Source organism: Pezoporus flaviventris, unplaced genomic scaffold, assembly GCF_033815535.1.
Source record: "Pezoporus flaviventris isolate CSIRO_AGI_PZ_B2104156 unplaced genomic scaffold, CSIRO_AGI_Pfla_v1 ptg000040l, whole genome shotgun sequence".
Classification (NCBI taxonomy): Eukaryota; Metazoa; Chordata; class Aves; order Psittaciformes; family Psittacidae; genus Pezoporus; species Pezoporus flaviventris.
Window position 1 is genome coordinate 9,080,835 of NW_026892588.1, and position 20,798 is coordinate 9,101,632.

A 20,798-nucleotide genomic window follows, 5' to 3' on the forward strand; every position below is an offset into this window, starting at 1 on the left:
TTTTACTGTGTATTTGTACAGCATGCAGAGTAAAGAGTCTGTGTTCTGTTAATACTTCTGCAGTGTAAATGTCGTATCTGATGAGTTGGGTCACCTGGGAGAGCCTTCCCTGAGAAACCCTTTTTAGCCCACTTTCATTAGTGGGTAACACTTGTTCTGTTGAGTGGTTTTGTGTTCCTGTTCCTCACATCTGGCTTCATACACCTAAAAGAGGTGTCATCGTGTTGACATGGTGTTTTGCGTTGTGTGACCTATGGACATATGTGCTCCCCACTAAAACCCCATCCTACTTGTTAAGGTGTTTAAAGCTCAATGTGTTATGCTTTTTATAGAGGAAAACAATTGTTCTATTTCTGAAAAATCTTTAAAATGTTAGAAGTATGCTTTAAATAGCCTATTTTTTTCAGGGAATGCCAGAGCAATGGGCTCGGTTGCTTCAGACCTCAAATATCACAAAGCTAGAACAGAAGAAAAACCCCCAAGCGGTACTAGATGTGCTGAAATTCTATGACTCCAAAGACACAGCAAAACAGAAGTACCTGAGTTTTTCTGCTCCAGGTGAGATCCAAGTGTGTGTAAGACATATTGGAGTACAGAGAATAATAAATCGAATTCAAACACTGAAAGAGCAAACTTTTCAATAGGAAAAAATACTTGAAGGCAGATTTAAAACTCACCGGAACTGGTTTTGTCCAGTTGTTTTCCTGGTTTGAATGGAGAAGGGAAGAAATGGAACTAGATAATGCAAAGTAGCAGCCAAAATTAACTTGGAACAGGCTGTGTTTATAAAGCTATAATCTCTGAGGCTGAGATTAACTGATTTCATGCTGGCAATCTTGCTCCACCTGTCTATGGCGAAAACAGCTATCAGTGAACTTGATGTCTCCATGTCGTGACATCAAAGAAGCAAAATAAGTTGTGGCTTCTAGGCCAAGAGCTATGGGGCGTGGGGAGGCTGAGTAAATGAGTGTCCTATGAACAGAGGCAGTTTTACCTAGTTTTCTTCCAAATTATTTCAGAAAATAGCTTAGTAATGAGGCTTTGTAATATTCTTACCCTTGATTCAAGAGACTGCTAAGGGAACAGAAACATCCCTTTGGTGGTGATTTCACATCTCAGTAAGACAGAACACAGTAAGTGTGACAAGCAGCTCTCAATTGGAGAACTGTGTGTGGGTACTCACGTGGGTGAAGAGCATGTTGGGAAATGAATGGGTTTCCCTGCTTTTAGGGGGAGTTTTAGAAATGTACATCTTCTTTCTGCATGGTCTTTAGTGCAGTACTGGTGTCTGATTTGTGACCATAAAATTTTGCTTTTTGAAAGATGGAAAAAAAAAAATCTCCAAAGCAGTCTGTATTCTGTACTCTTCACTTTTTAAATTCAAAGTTCACTTTGAATTTAAAGCTCACTTTTTAAATTACTATTCTGATGATTTTATGTATTCTGCTATTTGTCCTTTTAGAAAAAGATGGTTTCCCTTCAGGATCACCAACGGTGAGTGTCTTTACTATGCTTTGTAAATTCTTAAACATGTAAAAATTCAGGTCTTTTGTATTTGTTCCATAATGAATCTTGCAGTATAAACTAAAATTAGAATTTTGTGGAATAAAAACATAAATTGGGGGAATCAACAAAGCATATTTCACTGGAGCAATAGTATTTTAGCCTCATAATAAAAATATTTTCTTTTGACATCTGTAAGAATTCTTTTATGTGAGGAGAAGAAGACCTGAAGTCTATAACACTGTGGGGGAGACAATTTTGTTTAGTTTGTTTTGGTTGGTTTTGTTTTGTTTTTTACTTTGATAAAAATGTAGACCAATGCCAAAGGAGAACCATCAGCAGCTGTGGCAGATGATGATGAAGATGATGAAGAAGCTCCTCCTCCTGTTATTGCTCCACGGCCAGATCACACAAAATCGGTGAGCAGCTGTAAAGTTTATGGATCAGACCTGCATTTCTCAGTATTTTTACTTCTGTTTTCTAGCAAAGTATTACATTTGTGAAATGAGCTGTTGTAAGTTTTTTATTTGAGTTTGCTAAGGAAATGCCTAATTTCTGAATATCAGTTGGAACAGAAATCCTGACGGTAATTCCAGTTAGTTTGTTGGTTTGTGTTGAAGCTCTACAGTTATGTGTATCCTTCAATCCAACATGGGAGGAGGAGGCTTTTTTTACTCCTAAAAACTATAGCTAGTGTCTGTAACTTTGCATAGTACAGTGGGGCAATGTAGTCTACTGGATTTTCTTTATTTTATTTGCTCCGGCTCATTCTTTTGGCTGTGATTGGTGTACATTTTGCTGCTCTGCCCACTTATTCTTGCTCCAGGAGTGCAAATGTGAATTGTGTTTATTTGTCAAGTGATAGTGTCCCTGGGTTACGTAGTTATATAAACTATGACGGATCTACAGTTTGATCTCGAGTAGCTGCATGTATGTGAACAGCTCAGGAGGAAGTGAAATTAAGCTCCAAGAAAATTCCCTAAACTGGGGACAACTGGAAAATTTCTGGGAGTCTCATGCTTCTTTTCATGGCAAAGCATGAATCTTTTTCCTTTAGATCTTAGTAATTGATCTCACTATTAAATAGTGATTTCTGTTCTATAAACTAGCATGGGTAATAAAGAATAAGCAGGTAGAAAACCTGCAGAACGTCTGTTCCCTCATATCCACTCTGTTCAGGAGGTGCCTGGGGCTTTCTGTCAGAGGTTGCCAGCATCTTGGTTTAATGGACTTTAATGTTTCTCAGGTCTAGTTTCTGCCTCCAACTTGCCATATTAAACAGTGCTTAGGGATCTTTGAAGAACTGTGATTGTTTTCAGCTGAAGGTCAATAATTGCAAGGAAAATGCTCAGGTAAATGGTCTCTCTTAACAGATTTATACACGGTCCGTAATTGACCCCATCCCTGCGCCAGCCGGTGACACTTCTGTTGACAGTGCGGCAAAATCAGGTGATAAGCAGAAAAAGAAGACCAAAATGTCAGATGAAGACATCATGGAAAAACTACGTAGGTGTTTTTTACTTCAGATAAACAAAGGCTTTAGGTCTGGGGGAGGAATATTAAGGTTTGCCTTCATTTTTGTGTCAGGGTTACTGTGCTTAATTGGGTGCGTATCAGTGGCTGCAAGAGCTGCATTTGGAAGTTTTTCCAATTCATATGCTTCAGAGCCCTATTGGGTAAAAAAAAACACACCCTGTAGAACAGTTGTTTTGGATTGAAGTTCAGTTGTGATAACGGGATCTGTGTGTATAATACAATCGTAATAACATAAAATAGTTTCTGTGGTTGCTTGTTCAGAATCATCTTGAAAATAATTTTGCACTATGTTAAAGTTCCTGTGCTTAAGTTGAGATTTGTCGTAACCTCATACATGGTTTTGCTACACAGAAGATCATAATAAAATGGAGATATGAGAGGAAACAGTATGACCTGTCTCATGAAGAGTATAACATAACAAAATGATTGCCTGAAGCTGGGCTATTCACAGCTGGAACTGAATCAGGAAGCTTTGGCTGTTCATGCATAAGCCTATAATATTTGGGCTTGACCTATCTTGGACGTATCTTGGAAGTATCAGTCCTAATAAAAGGGGATAGTGGGATTGACTTTTTTGGTCATTGTTGTTTGTTTGGTTTGGTTTTTTTTAGGCACTATTGTGAGCATAGGAGATCCCAAGAAAAAATACAACAGATACGAGAAAATCGGGCAGGGGTAAGTGTTCACCCCAGCTTTGGTTCCCTGGAGTCAGTGTTTGAAAGGGTGTTCTGTTCCCTGTTTGATACTGTCACGTAGCCACCACTTACTGAAGCAGGCAGAAATGGCTGTATTAAGCCATGCTAAACAGGCGGTGAAGGCTTTACACAGTGATGGAAGCTTTGCATTGTGTCTCTTAATGCAAAAGCATAGGTCTGCAACTTCTCTGTGGGTGTATCTAGTGTTCTCCTCTCCCAGTAAGGTGCATTCATCCAACTTTGTAATATGACTGCTGAATGGCGTAAGGGCATGTCATGGCTAAGTTACTCATCTAGTGGTCCTTTGAATCCTTCTGTTACTAAAAAAAAAAATGTATATACATGTTCTAACTTTTTCAACTTCAATATGCCTAACTTCTACTGTATACTTTCCGAATAGATCTATATGTGTTTGTGGACAGGCTTCCCCTGGGGGAGAAGTAATATCTACTATAGAAAGGGCTACCCAGCTTATCTCAGTATAGGGAACAGCACAAGTTCTGGAGAGTCTTGGGTGACATGGTCTGGTGTGAGGCATCCTTTCCCATGGTAGAGGGGTTGGAACTTGATGATCTTAAGGTCCTTTCCAGCCCTAACTATTCTATGATTCTGTTGTTCTATGACTTTGTCTCCTATATTCAAGATGTCTAAGCTGGTGTCAGAAGAGAGTATATTTGTAATTGTTTTGTTTTGTGTGACCTGACTGGCATTTCTGTGATGCCACTTACTTTTAATAGCCTTCTTTTTTGATACAGCTTTTGCAGGATCGAGAGCTGACACAATTTTGTGTCTGTGATTTGTCTGTTCATGTGCGTGTTTGTTACACTTGCTTTAATGTTCTTCTTCACAGGGCTTCAGGTACAGTTTTCACAGCTATTGATGTGGCGACTGGGCAGGAGGTAAGATTTCTGTGTTCATTGCAATGAAATATAATGGATATAAATGCCCTTCTCTAGGTGGCTGAGATGATTTGATTAGGCTCCTTTCTGTGGTTGCCAGCTCTGCTGTCACCTCTCAGAATATGTGTTGCCCTAGTCATTTCTAACAGTGTGTGCCCTGGTCTATGGCAATAAGATGGTGAAAGCTAAAAATAGTTTTCTTTCTTTACAGTGAAAAGCAGAGGGTGTGAGGTCTTCCAAAAATGGGTCTTGAAAATAGTTTCAGGAGGTTTGAAAACCCTTCAAGAACTGGACAGTGATGCCCTGCATTTTCAGAAATATAACTTTGTTTATTCTTTGCCCACTTGTTCTTTACTCTTGTCTCCGGAAAGGTGATGGATGTGCCTCTGCTCAAACAGCTTGCCGCATGTGATTTTTCATTGTATTTAGAATGCCTTTTCCACACATCCTGTTCCTTGCTATTACTGTTTGGTGTCTCCAAACCCACTTGATGAAATTGATGGTTCCTGGGACTAAAATTTTAGGAATTGCCTGCTTCTCTTTAAATTCAGATTTCCTTAACTTATCCACAAGTAAATATTCCTCAGGTCACTGATAAGTAATTGCCCTTTCAACCGTAACCACATTTACCAGTGTGGTAGTGGAGCAGCACTTCTTGTTAAAATGCAAGCCTTTTGATCATCTCAGTATATTGTCTCTTAATTTGCTTTTACATACTGCACTGCTTCATGTTGTTTTACTGACTGCAGAGCAAGTTTTGCAGTCCAGTGCCTTTCTTAAGCCTCCTCTGCATCTTGTCAGGCAGGTAGGCTATTGGGTTGATTGCAGTGTTTGTGCCTTAAACAGATGCAGTATGCTGCTTGCTCAGTGCTTGATGTCTGAGAATAGTCAGGTCTTTTCATTGGTAGGTAAGAAAAAACCCCCCAAGGAGGATTTTATTGCCATTTGCAGCACCCTAATGGGAAGGTGTAGAGAATATGGAGCTAGACTCCTCTTAGAGCTACACAGTGACAAGTCAGATGTAACAGACATAAACTGACATAAGGGAAATTCTGGTTAGGTATTAGAAATTTTTTTTTCCATCATAGTGAGAATGATAAAACACAGGACAGAGGACCCAGAGAGGTTGTGGAATATCTGCTTATTGAGATCTCTGTTCAAAATCCAGTTACACAAGACCCTCAACAACCTGTTCCACGTTGGCTGTGCTTTAAGCAAGGGATTGGGCTGGATGACCTCCAGAGGCCCCCTCCAATCTTTATTATTTTGTGATTCTGTGCCACAAGTTCTTGTAATGCTCTTGGCCATGTGATAATGATTGTGTCTACAAGATTATATTGCTTCTTGTGTTTGGTTTTGGACTCATGGGTTGGTTAACTTGTAAAGCTTCGAACTGCTGACTGAAAGTGTTGTAGCTAACGTAGCTGGGACAGGTCTCCATTTTAAAGTCTGGAATACTTGTCCTGATTGCCTTATTTCCTGAATAAGATAGGTCTTTATCTTTCCTTCTCTCTCTCTCTCTCTCTCTCTGGGATAGTTCATTGGCTTAACTGCTTTGAGAGGAATTCCTTCTGCCTCCCAGCATTCCTTATACCCAAACACTAATTTGAATAGAATACAGAAAAACTTTGCTTGCATTGGAAGGTTTATATTTCTTCTCTTAGTTGCTACATGATTCTCTTCTGCTTTAGGCTTGTTATATGCTCATCAGGTTGCATTCTTTTAAGTTGTATGCTAATAAATAAATCACTTACCAGCTGCAAGCTGTGCTCAACTCCTTTAATCCTGTTAAAGAATTTCTTCTAAATTTTCACTGTATTAAGAATTATCAAAATGTTTTGATACTCAGGTTTGAGTGATTGCTCTTACTTTTTTCCTGTTCAGGTTGCTATTAAACAGATAAACCTGCAGAAACAGCCTAAGAAGGAGTTGATTATTAATGAGATCTTGGTAATGAAAGAGCTGAAGAACCCCAACATTGTCAATTTCCTGGACAGGTAAATGCAGATAGCTGCTGATTCCTTCATCCCTCAGGGTTTCAAGGGGTTATAACATGACATACTTACACAGACCCAGACTTCTTGTACCTAAGGGTCTTACAAGCAAATGAAATGGTATTTGCTGTCATCTGAAAAAAAAGGGGGGGGGGGGGGCAGGGAAGGGAGTAATCTGTTATAAGGAATGGTCTTCATTCAGTAGGAAGGCTTCTTCTGTCATGAATGCAATGCTGTATGTAGTTGGGAATCAGTGGTACACAAGAGCATAGCTGGAGGAGTGCTTCTGTTGTGCATGATTGTGTGTGAGACATGTAGGGTGTTATCCTCCCTGTTTAGGTAATAAGAAGCAGGCAGCTTTTATTGTCAGCAGGTACATTTCTGGCTACCTTCCAGAGATTAACTTTATTTACTCTTGTCTTTGGGCACTTATGTATCACTTTATTGACTGGCTCTTATCAATCATTTTTCAGTTCTCGATCTCTTGATGGTGAACGGACATGCTTTTTGTTTTGTGTTTGTAGTTACCTCGTAGGAGATGAATTGTTTGTGGTGATGGAGTATCTGGCTGGAGGCTCGCTAACAGATGTGGTCACAGAAACTTGTATGGATGAAGCACAGATAGCTGCTGTTTGCAGAGAAGTGAGTATTTTAGTTGATGGACAGAGGAACGAAGGTGCACTCTATTCCCCTAGGTTTTATAGTATAGATAGGTTAGGACTAATGGCAGCAATTGCTGTTGGAGCCATTGAATTATAACAAATGATACTGAGAGCAGAAATCAATATTAAAATTACAGAAAATAGCAGAATTAGTTTAACTCAGAAAATTGGGAGTTTACAAGTTGTAACACAGAAGCGCTATGGCAGTTTTTGAGCTAGGTTTTGGGAATGTTAAGTGATGGAGCAGATAAAGATTTTGGGTTTGGTACCTGGGTTACCTTGTCCTGACAATGTTAACAGAAACAGAACTGAAGTTCAAGGAAGAGCAGCAAACAAGTTTAGCAGCTGGAAACAGTGTCTTTTTTAGCTTTGACTAGGAAAGAGTTCAGAAGCACCAAAAAGAGAACCGAGTGTTCATATGTAGGTAGTGTAGAAGGTAAAGGTGTGAATATAATTTAAAAAAAAAACAACAAAAAAAAGAGGAAAAAAAAGAATTAAAGCTTTGGAGTGTTTTTCAGAAGGAAGAAGGTTAACTGCTTAGAACATGAAAGTAGATGTGATGAAACCAGGATACTTTAAGGAACACGTACTAAAATAAAGATGAACTTGATGCAGATTTTCCCTTTTCATTTTAGTACTTTTTGTAGTGCATGAAATCCATGGTCCTGTGACATGATTTCTCAGAAAAAGAATTCTCTAGAAGGTTGTAGGTGAAATAATATGAAGATTGCATGAAGTTTTCAAGTGGAAGAGTTAAAAGTTGCTGATATCACAACTTATCAGTGGTTTCTGCCCTGAGTTAGAGTGCTGGCATCCAGATCAGGCTTCATTTTTTATGGCAGAAGTAGTTGTATTATCTGCTGTGCAGGAGAAACTTAGACTTTTAAAACTCCCATTTGACTACATCGCCATGATTTCTGCTTTTGATGACTCACCCAAAGGGAGGGGATGGAAAGCAAACTTGTACATTAACGTGTATGGACAGGTAATGATTTCCAGGGAAACCACAGCTGGAAGCAGAGAACTGAAAGTAACTATTTACTGTAACAGTAATTCACTTTTCTGAAGAAAAAAATCTACTATTGTTGAACTATTGTACTATCAAAACTCTGCTGCTTAGTGTGTTAGATGTGCTTCATTCTGTAAATCAGCGCTATTGTGCTAAAGTGAATGAAGACATGGAAAACCCCACTGGGCACTGCATCCATGTCAAGTTGCAAATGGTAAATGTTCTGCTTATATTAAAAGAGAAAAATCTCACAATTACATTCTTTTCCTTTTATTCTCAAATAGCAAAAGTAAATTCCATTATGTTTCAGGCAGAAACTGCGTGTGAACGGTTTTTATCTAAGAAAATGCAAACCCAATATTAGTGACTTGAATCATGAACATGTTTTACAGCCTTTACTGTAAGAGAATTTGAATGAATGTTGAGAAAGAAGTCTCACCAGTTCCTCCTGCTGAGACTTCAGGCTAAAAAGCACTCACATAATCCTTTATGATTCCTTTGTAGAATTCATAAAATGTGCCAAAATTAACATCTGGGATTTTTGAGACTCTCTTGGGTGATGATGATTTTAATTTATGGGTTTGTGTTAAGCTATCCGAGAAACTCCATGTTTAAATGATTTTTGACTTCATGAGACCTGGAGGGTATTTTTTAGCACAAGAGCTTCCTCTACTGGTTATTTAAAATAACAACTGTTGTATTTTTGTACTCTGCACTGGCTAAGGGTATAAGCACTACTTTTGAATTCGTGTTCACATACACAGATTGTGTTTCCATTTTCTGAGTATCTTTTTTGGCTTGGTTTTGTTTTTCTTTTTCTCCCATCCAGTGCTTGCAAGCACTTGAGTTCCTACATGCCAACCAGGTCATCCACAGAGACATTAAGAGTGACAACGTGCTGTTAGGAATGGATGGATCTGTTAAACTAAGTGAGTACCAGAAAATGGAAAAAAGTGTCTGTTTTCCCTTTCCCGGTAAACTTGGACTTACAGAGTATAAATTGGTAGGAGAGCTGGCAGGGAAATCTGAGGTGAATTTTTATTGACTATGAGCAATAGAAATTCATTCAGTGCTATAAAATGTGTAACTCCCAAATAGCAGGTATTGAAATTCTGAGGGCTCTGACACTAAGGCTGTGAACATATTTGACCGGAAGGATGTTGAAGCAAACTTGTTGCCACATGAATATGTTGGTAAATGTGAAGTAACTGGCACCGTACAGTGAAGCAAAGATGTGAATGATTGCAAGAGAAAAGTTGCAGCCAACTTTTGTTAGTCTCTTCAGGTTGTAATGACTCGCTTTTAATGTTTTGCCCTTTTCATTAAAAGGTCACTAACAAGAAAATTGTACATTATTAACCATTTGTGTTGCAGTCTAGTCTTAATGCTCTGCCAGTTCTGGGTCTCCTTTTCTTGGACTGAAAGTGTAACACACTTTCATTAATATAATCACGAAATGACAAAAGAAACTGCTTGCTTTTCAGGTAATTGTTATGCATGCATGGACTTGTATACAGTGAGTCAATTTCTGGTATGTGTAAATGTGTGTGTGTGGCAATAAAAAAAATGTGAAACCACTTGAAGAAGCTGTCAGGATTGTTGAGAGAGAGGTACATTATCTTATTTCTTCATATGTAGGAATGTGCAAGGCATGAAGTGACCAAAGAGTTAAGGGATGGTGTTTTTACAGTTGGGTAGGCATTTGAAATGCCATGAAAATGTATCTCAGTAATATTCCTTAATCTAGTTTGTTTGCAGGCTCATATTTTTTATGAGATGGAGTGTGAGAAAAGATTCGGAGCAACTTGGTTTGTTTACCAGCGTTGTTGGATGCACTGCTCACCTGCATAGGTTTTATGTTTTTTAAGGGTGTGATGTACCTGTGCATAAGCTGTGTAGATTCAGAAGCTCAAGTGAATAGTTACGATAGAGGATGTAGCTGAGAAGAGTTAGCTGGAGAAGGCTCAAAAATGTAAGAGCTATAAAGTCAAAGCAGATTGGCAAAAGGACAAGGTTAGCAGCCTATGTAAAGAAGCATCAGCTCCAGGAGACTGGGAGAAGATGAAGAGGAAGGAGAGACAGGAGAAAACCGGAGTCAGCTGTAAAAATGTCCTGTATGAAGGGGAGGTACTGTAATCACTGTTGAGACTAGCTCTTCTTTGGTTGTGTGATTGTATTGCTTCTAGCAGTTGTTTAGGGTGGGGAGTGGAAGAAGTTGCACCTTCTTTTCAAGCTCTTCCTACTCTCTGGGAGAGCCTGGCTTCTGAGAGACTAGAAGAAAGAGGTACCAGGCTGCCTGTCACTAGTGCATACCTACACACGCTGCTGGTTGGTGAAACTGTGTTCTGCATCTTGCCTGTCTTTGCTGGTGACATCGTGCTGAAGGCCTGGTTGGTAGGTCAGGAGATGTATACTGCTGTTGCTTCTCTGGTGTGTTCATTGAAATAAGCTGTGCATTATGTGGCGTATGACGCCTGGAGAAAGGCCAAGATGGAACTCGTCGACTCCTATAGGTTTGATTTATATGTTTCTGTTTTATTTGAGGCAGCATTTTGACAATCAGGGTGGGGGTAGTTCTTTGTTAAATTGTCCTCTTGGTACAACTTAGCACTCTCTTGACCGTGGCTCTTTTGTTAGCACTGCTTGGCATAACACTTTCAAAATCTTAAATTCTCTCTCTCTCTTTTTCTCTCTCTCTCAAACTTAGTGTCAATGATAAGGTAATATCTGTCTCCTGCCTTAACTGTGTTCTTATTGATGCTTTACATGCCTGGGAAGTGGGAGTGCTGCAGCTGGATAAAGTAACATGATGGAACATGCATTGCTGCTGCACCTGAAGGCTATAGGAATAGGTGACTTTTCTTGTTTTCTTGAGTGTGGTTGTTCTCTTTGGTAGTTAACCATGTGAAAAGGTTTGTTTGTCCAGGTTCCTTCTGCTGAGTGGGCTAGCACTTCACTTATCTGAAGCCTTGTTTCTATGTCTCTGTCAGCTGTAGTACCTGTATTTGGTGGCCTATTGTGTGAAATGTTGAACTCAATAGCTGCACAAATAAAATCTGTTTAGCAGGGCAGAAGCCATGGTTTGTGGATTTGTTTTTTTTTCTAGTTCAGGCTGTATAACATACCATGTGCAGAACATTTGCCTTCTGAGATCTGCTTGATTACTTTTTCTGGCTATTGCCAGTCTAAGATCCTTGAATGAAGGACTGGGCAAAATACTGTTCTTCTGCAGAGTAATACTTGTGTGCCTGCTCCAGAGAACAAAAAGCTTTATCTTCATTCCATGGAATTCTACCCTGCTTAAACACCTTCAGGTTTTGTATCTATCTTGTATGACAGATTGTGTAACACGGAGAATGTAGTGGGGAGACACCCACCAAACCCTGCTCAAGTGTAGAGGAGTAAAATGTATGTGTAGTATTAGGGAAGTCTTCTAGCCAGCCACTTATTCGGGGTGCACCAATTTAACTTTTACAATTCTGTTACCTTACAGCCGACTTCGGTTTCTGTGCTCAGATCACCCCAGAGCAGAGCAAGCGGAGCACTATGGTTGGAACTCCTTACTGGATGGCTCCTGAAGTGGTCACACGGAAAGCATATGGCCCTAAAGTGGACATCTGGTCTCTGGGCATCATGGCTATTGAGATGGTAGAAGGAGAACCCCCGTACCTCAACGAAAACCCCCTGAGGGTAAGAAGCCTGGATGTTCCTGTAACTGCTTGCAGGTGTTTACCATATGAATGGTTTCAGTAATTGTTCAGTAATAGTATCTACATTAAAAAGAAAATGAATTGAATAAAACAAGCTTCCGCAGGGCTAGAAAACTCCTCCACAAGGAAGATGGCTGTCTTGAATTTGCAGTGTGAATTTGTCTGTTTAGAAGATGAGGACCTGCTTGTAACTTAAACACTGGCCTTTGAACTCAATCTTCTGTGACAGTTTAGGGAAAATAAATCCATTAGGTTATGAAAAATGCTGCTTGTGTCAGAATCTGATGTCTTCTTTGCAAAGGTAAGTATCTGTTGCCAAAAGATACGGAACATTATTATGCTACTAGCAAGAACAGGTGATGACTTGGTGTCATGTATAACCAAGCCAAATCTTTACAATATTCCTCATTTTACAGGCTTTATATTTGATAGCAACAAATGGCACGCCAGAGCTGCAGAATCCTGAGAAACTGTCACCAATATTCCGGGATTTCTTGAACCGATGTTTGGAGATGGATGTCGAGAGAAGAGGATCAGCCAAAGAATTGCTACAGGTGAGGGTCAGCTTCTTCTCACAGTCTTAGAAACAGAAACCACAAGTAAGGTCATCCTGTGATAAACCATGCTGTAGACTGGTGCCCTCCTTTTCTGTGCCTTCCTCTGAGTACTCTGATGGATAGCAGTTGGTAGGAGCTACAGTCATGAAAGATTGTACTGTGTACTTTGAAGTCTTTGAAGTCTTTCCATCAATAATGTCTTCATTCTTCCACTACTAAAGCATCCAGCAATTTATGAACTTGCTGTAATAGAGCCATTGAAGTGAGCAGAATGGGACTAAGAGATGTTTTGGTCAGGAAACCTCTTTGTAGTGAATTACTGGAAAAGGAAAAGCCTAGGTTCTTTTGGGAATCATAGTATGGTTAGGGTTGGAAGGGGCCTTAAAAGCTCATCTAATTCCAACCCCCCTGTCAGGGCAGGGACACCTTCCACTAGATCAGGTTGCTCCAAGCACCATCCAGCCTGGCCTTGAACACTGCCAGGGATGGGGCAGCCACAGCTTCTCTGGGCAGCCTTTGCCAGCACCTCAGCAATCTCGGGGAAGAATTTTTTTTCCTAATACCTAATGTAAATCTCCCCTCTGTCAGTTTAAAGCCATTCCCCCTTGTCCTATCGCTACCCGGCCTTGTAAAAAGCCCCTCTCCAGGCTTGAGGAGCTCTGAATTTGTCCTTTCAAGAGCTGGGCACTGGCAGCATTTGGATTGCTTTTCATACCTCGGAATGAAAAGGGCTGTGTAGATACATGGCTTTTACTAGCGTTTTAAACCATGTCTTTCAGTAGTTCACTGTGTTTCTCTGTTCCTGGCAGCATCCCTTCTTGAAACTGGCCAAACCTCTGTCTAGCTTGACGCCATTGATCCTGGCAGCCAAAGAAGCAATGAAGAGTAGCCGCTAACATTACTGCCACAGCCTTCATCCTTTTTTCGTTTGTATTTTACAAATCTTTATAATATATGAAATTTTTACACTTCTGGGGGAGGGAAGGGATTGGAGGGGTGGGACACGGGACAACACACGTCTGTGAAAGGGAAGAAACTCTCGTCCAGAGGATGCCCAAAATAAATTATGGTGACTCCAGCGATCCCTGTCTGGGGTCCAGAAGGAATTGAGGACTGAATTACTGGCCTTTTTTTTTTCCTTTTATTATTTCCCTCCAGAAACCTTAGAAATGCCACTTAATGTGCCCAAGGTTTTAAGGGTTGTTAACAACTTTGCTGTAACAGCTCCCATTCATTGTACCCCCTTGTCTGGGTACTTTCAATACTTGAATGACAGATTCAAGCTTTCAGAGAGCAGTAGTAATTTTACCTGCTGATCTCTTTCACACTTCTCTTCCTCCCCTCTACCTGTTTATTTTTAAATCACTCTAGTAAAGCTCCCATATGACAAGATGCACAGTGAGTGTGACAAATGTGAATGTGCGTCTTGCCTGTCATTTCATTTATGGATTAGTTGTCAGAGTACTGTAGGATTGGCAGTTCAGCTACTTAAAACATGGTAATGTATTGAAACATTTTTCACTTCTAAGATAAATATGGAGAGAGGAGGAAGACAAGTATTCATCTGTTTCTTATGTGCCTGTGCTCTGTGGACTTTTAATCAAAGATGTGGCCTCTTTGTAGAAACTTAATGATTGGTCAAGTCTTTGGATGTCGGTTTATGGATATGTAGTTAGGGGTCAGATACTTTATTTATGATCAAATGATCAGCTATAGTCAGGGCAAGAAAAAAAATTCCAGCTGTCTTCCTGTCTGCTCTTTTTTTACCCCATTAGAATTGTTGGCCAGAAGCTTAAGGGATAATGTGCTTAGTGCGGTGGATGGTTCAAAAACGTATTGTATCTGTGCTCTGACTTGGGCTTTGGAAGTTATGCTGGTGCCTTTGACTTTTTTATTTTACATTTCTTTTCTTTGTATCAAATACATTTATGTATATGTTGTATTTCTCCCCCCAAGCAAATAATCCATCAACCTATGGAGTTGTCAGAGTTTAAGTATTAGAGCTATTTTCCCCAGTTTCTTATGTGCTCCATTTGTACTAATGAAATCAGAAGAACAAGTAATCAGATCTGAGGACACTGAAGATACAGGATTTTTAAATAGGATTCAAATGGAAGATTATGAACACCTGGAGTTGCCAAAGTGCTGTTCCGAGAAGATGAAAGCTGCTAGGGGAGAACAGTGCTGTCAGATGTTCATGGGGCTTATTTGACCAGCTAGTTCGAGGCTGAGGAGACGTGATGTGTCACACTGACCCTTTCTCACCTAAAGACATTATACCAGCTAGAATGGCTGAAGTCAAACATTCAATGCAAGAAAAAGTGCCTCACTCTGAAGGACAGTGAGTGACTTGAGCAGTTGAATTCTTGAGGTTACCAGGGTCAAGTGTAGAAGAGCCTGTGCCTGTGGCTGCTTCCAGCACTACAGTCTGTATTTCAACTTCTCCAACAGTTTAACGAAGAGCTAACTGTAGTAACAAAGTGCCAAATGATTCCGTGAAATAACAACCATTATTTTAGTGGGGTTTTATTGCATTCCCAGTAGGGCAGGACCTGGGACAGGTAAGGTTACAGCTGGGTATGGGTGGAGGATCCTGAATAAAAATTATTTGCACACTTTTACAAATGTTGCTGGCAGAAGATAGAGGTCATTTCAGATAATTTCAGTATTTGTATAGTAATAGAGAGAACTCTGTTTTGGGAACTGGTAGCCAAGGTATGACAGAACCACCTTCCAGCTGAGAGCAGTTGGAGGCTGTTTGTGTTGATGATGGAGGGGAAGCAGGGCATTGGTGTGGTACCAACAAGATGCCTTTGTTATGCAGGGCACTGCAGTATCACAGTTCAGCGTGTGTTCTGCTCAGGCATGGTAGTAGACTTCTAAGTTGGGTAAGTTATGTTACTTGTTCCATCACAGGAATTAATCCCTCTAGCTATAAGCCTAAGAAGAGAGTTCTGGTTTTAAACTCAAGTGTCTTATTCCAGGCAAGGAAATCTAGATGCATTTCCCAGGCAAAATGTATTGTGAGCCATAGACACTGTGAACACTGTAGTGGCAATGCCCCTGGTTTGAGTGTGTCTGGCTCCCTGATCAAATGAAGTAGTGAGGAGGCTTGGCTGAGAGAAAAAACCCTGTCATACCAATGATTCCCCCTTTGTCCATTGCTGGCAATGGACTTTGTGAAACTCCTTGTGCCAGAGTTAAACTGGGAACTTTTCTTTCTTCTTTCTTTTTTCCTTTTTTCTTTTGATGGCACAACCTAGACAGTAAAATAACTTGTGGTAAATTTAGGGTTTGTTGTTTGTTGTTTTTTTTATAAAATAGAAATAAAACATAAGTAATTTTACCTTATTAGTTCACTTCTATTGCTGAATGAGAATGGTTTAAAATGTTACAAAAATTGTCCAATTTAGTCTACTTAGGAGATGATTTCCAAACTTTCAGCCGTCTTGGCACCCAAAACTTGGCCCAGTCCAGCACTTGCTGTGTGACCTGCAGAGGTGTTAAGCTCTGAGGTTGAGAAGTGTCCCCATCTCTCCTTCCCCACGCAGCAGCTTTATCGTTACGTGGTAAGGTTTCTTACCCTTATGCTGCCAGAAATCAGGGTCAGAGACGGAGCTGGCAGGAGAGGAGAGCCACAAGAAGGTTGTGCTTTTGTGTCTTAGTGGATTGGGCATTGCTTTTCTAAGGATGTCAGCTGGATGTGTCTACAAGACTGGAAAAATGCAAACTGTGAGGTTTTTGCCCGGGTGGGAGCAGATTTATGTCCCTAAGACTTGGCTGCTGTTCAACTCTGCTGTATCACTAGGGCAGACAGGTAGAGACCAGGCAGAGTTTGAGTAGATGATGATAAGGGAAGGATTGCATCTGAATGCAGTCTGGGATTTCCTGTACATCTCACTATCATGTGCCCATGTAAGATCCTGATTCAGAATCGGATACGCATGTGATACATATGAAGTGTAATATACAGTGGAGTGGCTAGTTGGGTAGATGGAGCTGGGCAGCTAATGGCTGAGATGCACATATACAGGCAATGTGTGACTCCTGAGGTTTTCTTGTTACCATGGAATAAACTGTGCTGCTTCTTAAAAGCAGCCATGGCGCTGGGAATGTGCACTTTGACCTGCCTTAGGTGTTAATGAGACTAATTGTAGGCTTTCCCCTGGCTGTCCGGTGCAGGGAAGTGCAAAGGGGTGGTTAGAGCAGATGGGGGAGCCTGGGTCCCTTTGTCAGAGGGGATAGTGGGTGGGCTGGGGAGGGCGCAAGAAGGTTGTTAAAGGTCTCTCCAGCTAGAGTTGAATAAAATAAATGTCTCTGGTCTGTTTTTCCCTTTGTTCTTCATGCTGTCAATGGAAATGGAAGTAGGTGCAAGCTTTGTTTTTATTTTTTTAACTGTCTTCAGATTTTAATGTTGCCTTTTATGTAATTTAATCCCATTATGTTATTTAATTGTTACTGCAATATTAACTACTGTATTTGTTGACTTTGTTTAATAACTGTTCTTTCAGGGCTAGAAATAAACTTTTAAAAAAACATTTGGGTCTTCCCCATCATGAGTTTATACCTTCTAAGACAAAGAGTACATGTTTAGATGTCTTAATGAGATTGACAGAATGTATTTGTAATTAAACTTCTTATGAATGCTTTAATGATGATGGATATAAGTTTATGCTATACTAGTCTGCCCTGTTTCTTTTAAAACTGTTACTTGTCAGAGTCTGTACCAACCTTGGGATAACTGCAAGCTCTCCTTGCTGCCACTGCTGGTGGAATGTTATGCTTCCCACAAAGCATTCCAGGTTGCTGGTGGAAGGACAGCAGCTCTGAAACACCCTTTTCACCCACTGTGGAAAGAGATCCCTTGCCCTGCTTGCAAAGGGAGCAATGCAGAGGCTAGCCTCTTTTGCCACAGTCGCATCTCCACCATCCATTTGCTTTAAGGTAGCCTTTTGTAGTGACTGGGGTGGGACTCATGGGCCAGTCACACCCATGATTGTGGCAATATGGTGATACTGGGGAATTAATCTGAGCAAGACTGCTTTAGTGCACCATAAATGTCATCCATTATCCTGTGTATAAACATTACAGCACAGGAAACATGGGGACTGAGCTGTCCTGGTGCCTGCTTGGAAGACATGGCTCCTGCGTCTGCACTGTCACTGCTGATCAGCATTTGAGCCATAGAGCCTAATGGGGCGAGGATACTGGGTGTCGGCAGCTCACCTAGGACTCAAGAGGAGAGCAGTGGTGCCTCTTTAGGCTGTGGAGAGTTGCTTCTGTTTTCCACTAAAACAAGAAGAGTGCTGTGGTGTGTTGGTATGGCAGTCTAGCTAAAGAAAAGGACGTCTAAAGGCATTTACTTTGGGGTTGAGAATATTAAGGACTCATCATGTTGTGTGTTTCCTGTGTGCTATTGGGAAATTGTCTCTTCCCCTTTCTTGCATGTTGTACAGGCTTTGCTCATACCACTGACAAAGGGAAATGAAGAAACCACTCATCTTCAGAAGCCTTTTCAACCAGACATGAGAATGTTTTGCACAAAGTGCTGTCTCTCCAGGTTAATTTGTTGTAAGATCTTTGTCTTTATATATAATTGATGCATTTAAACTGATGTTCTCTTAACACTGCATTTAAGTGATTTTGCATTTAATTTGTGGGGGGAAATGTTGACAAGAGGAGGAAGAAGGTGCCTAGGTGGAACTCACTGATTATCTGTGTGTTCATCCTTGTGCTGCTTGAAGGAGAGCAGGGTTTTGGCTCAGTGTGGTTTACACAAGTTAAAAGTTGCTAGTCTTTGCTTGATAAATTGTGTTAAATCTTGTGTCAGCTTGCTTATCCCTTGCATATAGCTGGCCTAGACTAAAACCAAGAGCAGCCCCAACTTTTTTGATCCGTTTATTGAAGATGGGTATTTAAAGCATTGTTCTTTAAGATAGTGAAGATGGGGAGCAATGATTTCTCCCTTTCAGGGCTATTTGGTTGCAGTGAGTTGAACTCAATTATTTGGACTGTGCCAGCAACACTGGTTAAAACCAGGATGGCTGAAAACTGAGGATCTTCATTTCTAATTCGTGTTTTCACAGCAGTGCCTTGGGGAGAGTGGTTGTGTTTCAGTGCAAGTCTTGTGGCTCACATGTGAGCACAGCAGTTGCCTGCAAATGCCTGCTCCCGGGTACTTGTACAGCTGCATTTTCCCTATTTTTATAACTTGCATTTTGCTCTGAAGATTTTTTTTTTTCCATAAAAACAGCCATCCTGAGTGATGTGAGAAAGATAAGTGCAATTGTGCTGAGCTCAGCTCCGTTCTTGATGCTGCTTTCCAGATGTGTGGAGGAAGCAGGTTTTTCCAAGGGATTTTTCCCCCTACTTTGAACTCTAGCCAAAGGAAGGATTTTCTTTTTTCTCTTGAGGCAGCAGAGATGCCGAGAAATGAGAACAATGAATCTGACTGTAATTTCTCTACCTGTGCTCTGTTACAAGCGAGGAGGGCAGTGCTGGTGCAGCTTCTCATGCTGGTGTTCCCTTAGTTCAATGGTGATACTGCTTTTTCCTATTCCTGCCCACCAGTGAGCAGGGGGGAGTATCTTCCAGCACATTGTAACTTCATTTCAAATCCCATTTACTTATTGATCTGATTATTGGAACAGCATTTAGGGAGTGATTGTTGTTATTATTTTGTTTATTTTTGGTTTTAGCGGGATTTGCCCACTGGGAAGTTAACGATTCCTCATTCTCTTTTGGACACTAAAAGGCCACCAGATTTCTGCTTTGGAGAAGATGTATTAGGTCAGAAGCAAGGAGGATGGGACTGGAACAGCAGGCAGTATTTCTTAATGCACAGTTGTGTCTCAGTGCACGGATGTTTCTGAATGTGCAGATTCCAGTTTCTGGTGTTTCTTGACGGATTTGTGATAACGAATCCGGCTTGGTTTAAATGTGGATCAACATAGAAGGTGCTGATGTGACTCCAGGCATCTCCACAGAATGTTCTCGAGGGGGAACAGCTACGTGCTTTTTATTCCCCATACCAGGTTCATGGGTGACCTTCCCAGGATCAGATGTGTCCCTTGGAGTCAAGGTATCTATAGCCAAGGATGATGATTCTTTATTGCCTCCCAGTGCATGTTTGTTCCATGGATTCAGTTTTTTTCATGAAGCACAATTAACTTGTGCTTCTCCTTGAGCCATTTTCATCCGGCTGCCTGTGGGAGGAAACCTGCTGCTGGGTTTCCACAGCAGCTGATAACAGGTGGCTGCTTTTGGAAAGCTCTCGTCCACTCCCCTGCACAGTAAAACCCTCCTTAAATAACCGTACAGCTCTATTCAGCTGTGGCTGTTACCTCATTGTGGCTGAAAACTGGTGTGAGGAAGCCAGGGTGGTTCTGTTCAGCTTTTGTTACCCTCCAGTGTTTCTGGAGAGTGTTTACAGACCTGTGGAAATGCCAGCTTGTTCCTACCCCTTTAAAATACTTGCATTTTAAGCTGTTGTAGTTCTTGAGAGCCCTGAAAGCAAAGTTTGGTTCAGAAAAGACACTGATGTCCCAGCCATGGAACGGTGGTTTTCAGTGGCAGTATCTGAGTTTTTAGACAGTCTTGTTTCTGGAAGAGCAGCTGTGCAAAGCTACATGGACTCTTGAAGGGGTTTTGCCTTTGCAGTGCTCCACAGCAGAGCTTGCAGCATTCCCCCTTGTGCTGTCAGTACTGAAGCGAGACAGGAAATGAGCTGCTTGTGTATCTGCCATTGATATTATTTAATCCCATAAAATTACCCTCATAAGCAACAGCTTCCAGCTCCTCTCTGCAGCCTGGGATAAGTGTCCCACAATGGCAGGATGTGCCGTGGGCAGAATTACAGGCAATGGACGGGAAATAGTTTTTTGAAGACCTCTGAACATTTACTTCCTGAGGTCCAACTCTTAGAATGCTTGAAAAGGAGAAGGGAAAAAAAACTGTTCTGTGGGAAGGAAGAGATGTTGGGCTTTTTCTGTTTTCCCCAGTTTTACCATGGATGCCACAATGTTTTCCGTGTCCCAGCTGTATTTGGAGGAAGGGGATGAGAACGTACTTTTCATCATAAAACTAGGTGATCTTTAAGGTCCCTTCCATCCCAAGCTATTCTATGGTTCTGCATGCTTCAGTCCCATGTCTCCTGACAGCTTATTCTATAAATGGCTAGGTGTTGGAAATAAAACAGCACTAATAGAAGCTGTTGTCCCTTGCCTGTGATGGG

The 20,798-nt window shown here is 40.9% G+C and overlaps 1 protein-coding gene across 2 annotated transcripts in view; it reads left to right on the top strand.

Annotated features, from left to right (window-relative positions):
• The window catches only part of PAK2 (p21 (RAC1) activated kinase 2), a 40,870-nt gene extending 26,290 nt beyond the window's left edge, over nt 1-14,580 (top strand). For both annotated transcript variants that reach the window (XM_061465196.1, XM_061465197.1), the window contains exons 4-15: nt 408-558; nt 1,463-1,494; nt 1,818-1,922; nt 2,877-3,009; nt 3,651-3,714; nt 4,585-4,633; nt 6,518-6,630; nt 7,152-7,269; nt 9,128-9,227; nt 11,792-11,988; nt 12,425-12,562; nt 13,375-14,580. In XM_061465196.1, the coding sequence (XP_061321180.1) occupies nt 408-558; nt 1,463-1,494; nt 1,818-1,922; nt 2,877-3,009; nt 3,651-3,714; nt 4,585-4,633; nt 6,518-6,630; nt 7,152-7,269; nt 9,128-9,227; nt 11,792-11,988; nt 12,425-12,562; nt 13,375-13,461 (1,287 nt within the window). In that variant the 3' untranslated portion in view covers nt 13,462-14,580. The remainder of the gene's footprint in view (nt 1-407; nt 559-1,462; nt 1,495-1,817; nt 1,923-2,876; nt 3,010-3,650; nt 3,715-4,584; nt 4,634-6,517; nt 6,631-7,151; nt 7,270-9,127; nt 9,228-11,791; nt 11,989-12,424; nt 12,563-13,374) is intronic.
• Nucleotides 14,581-20,798: the final 6,218 nt, after the last annotated feature.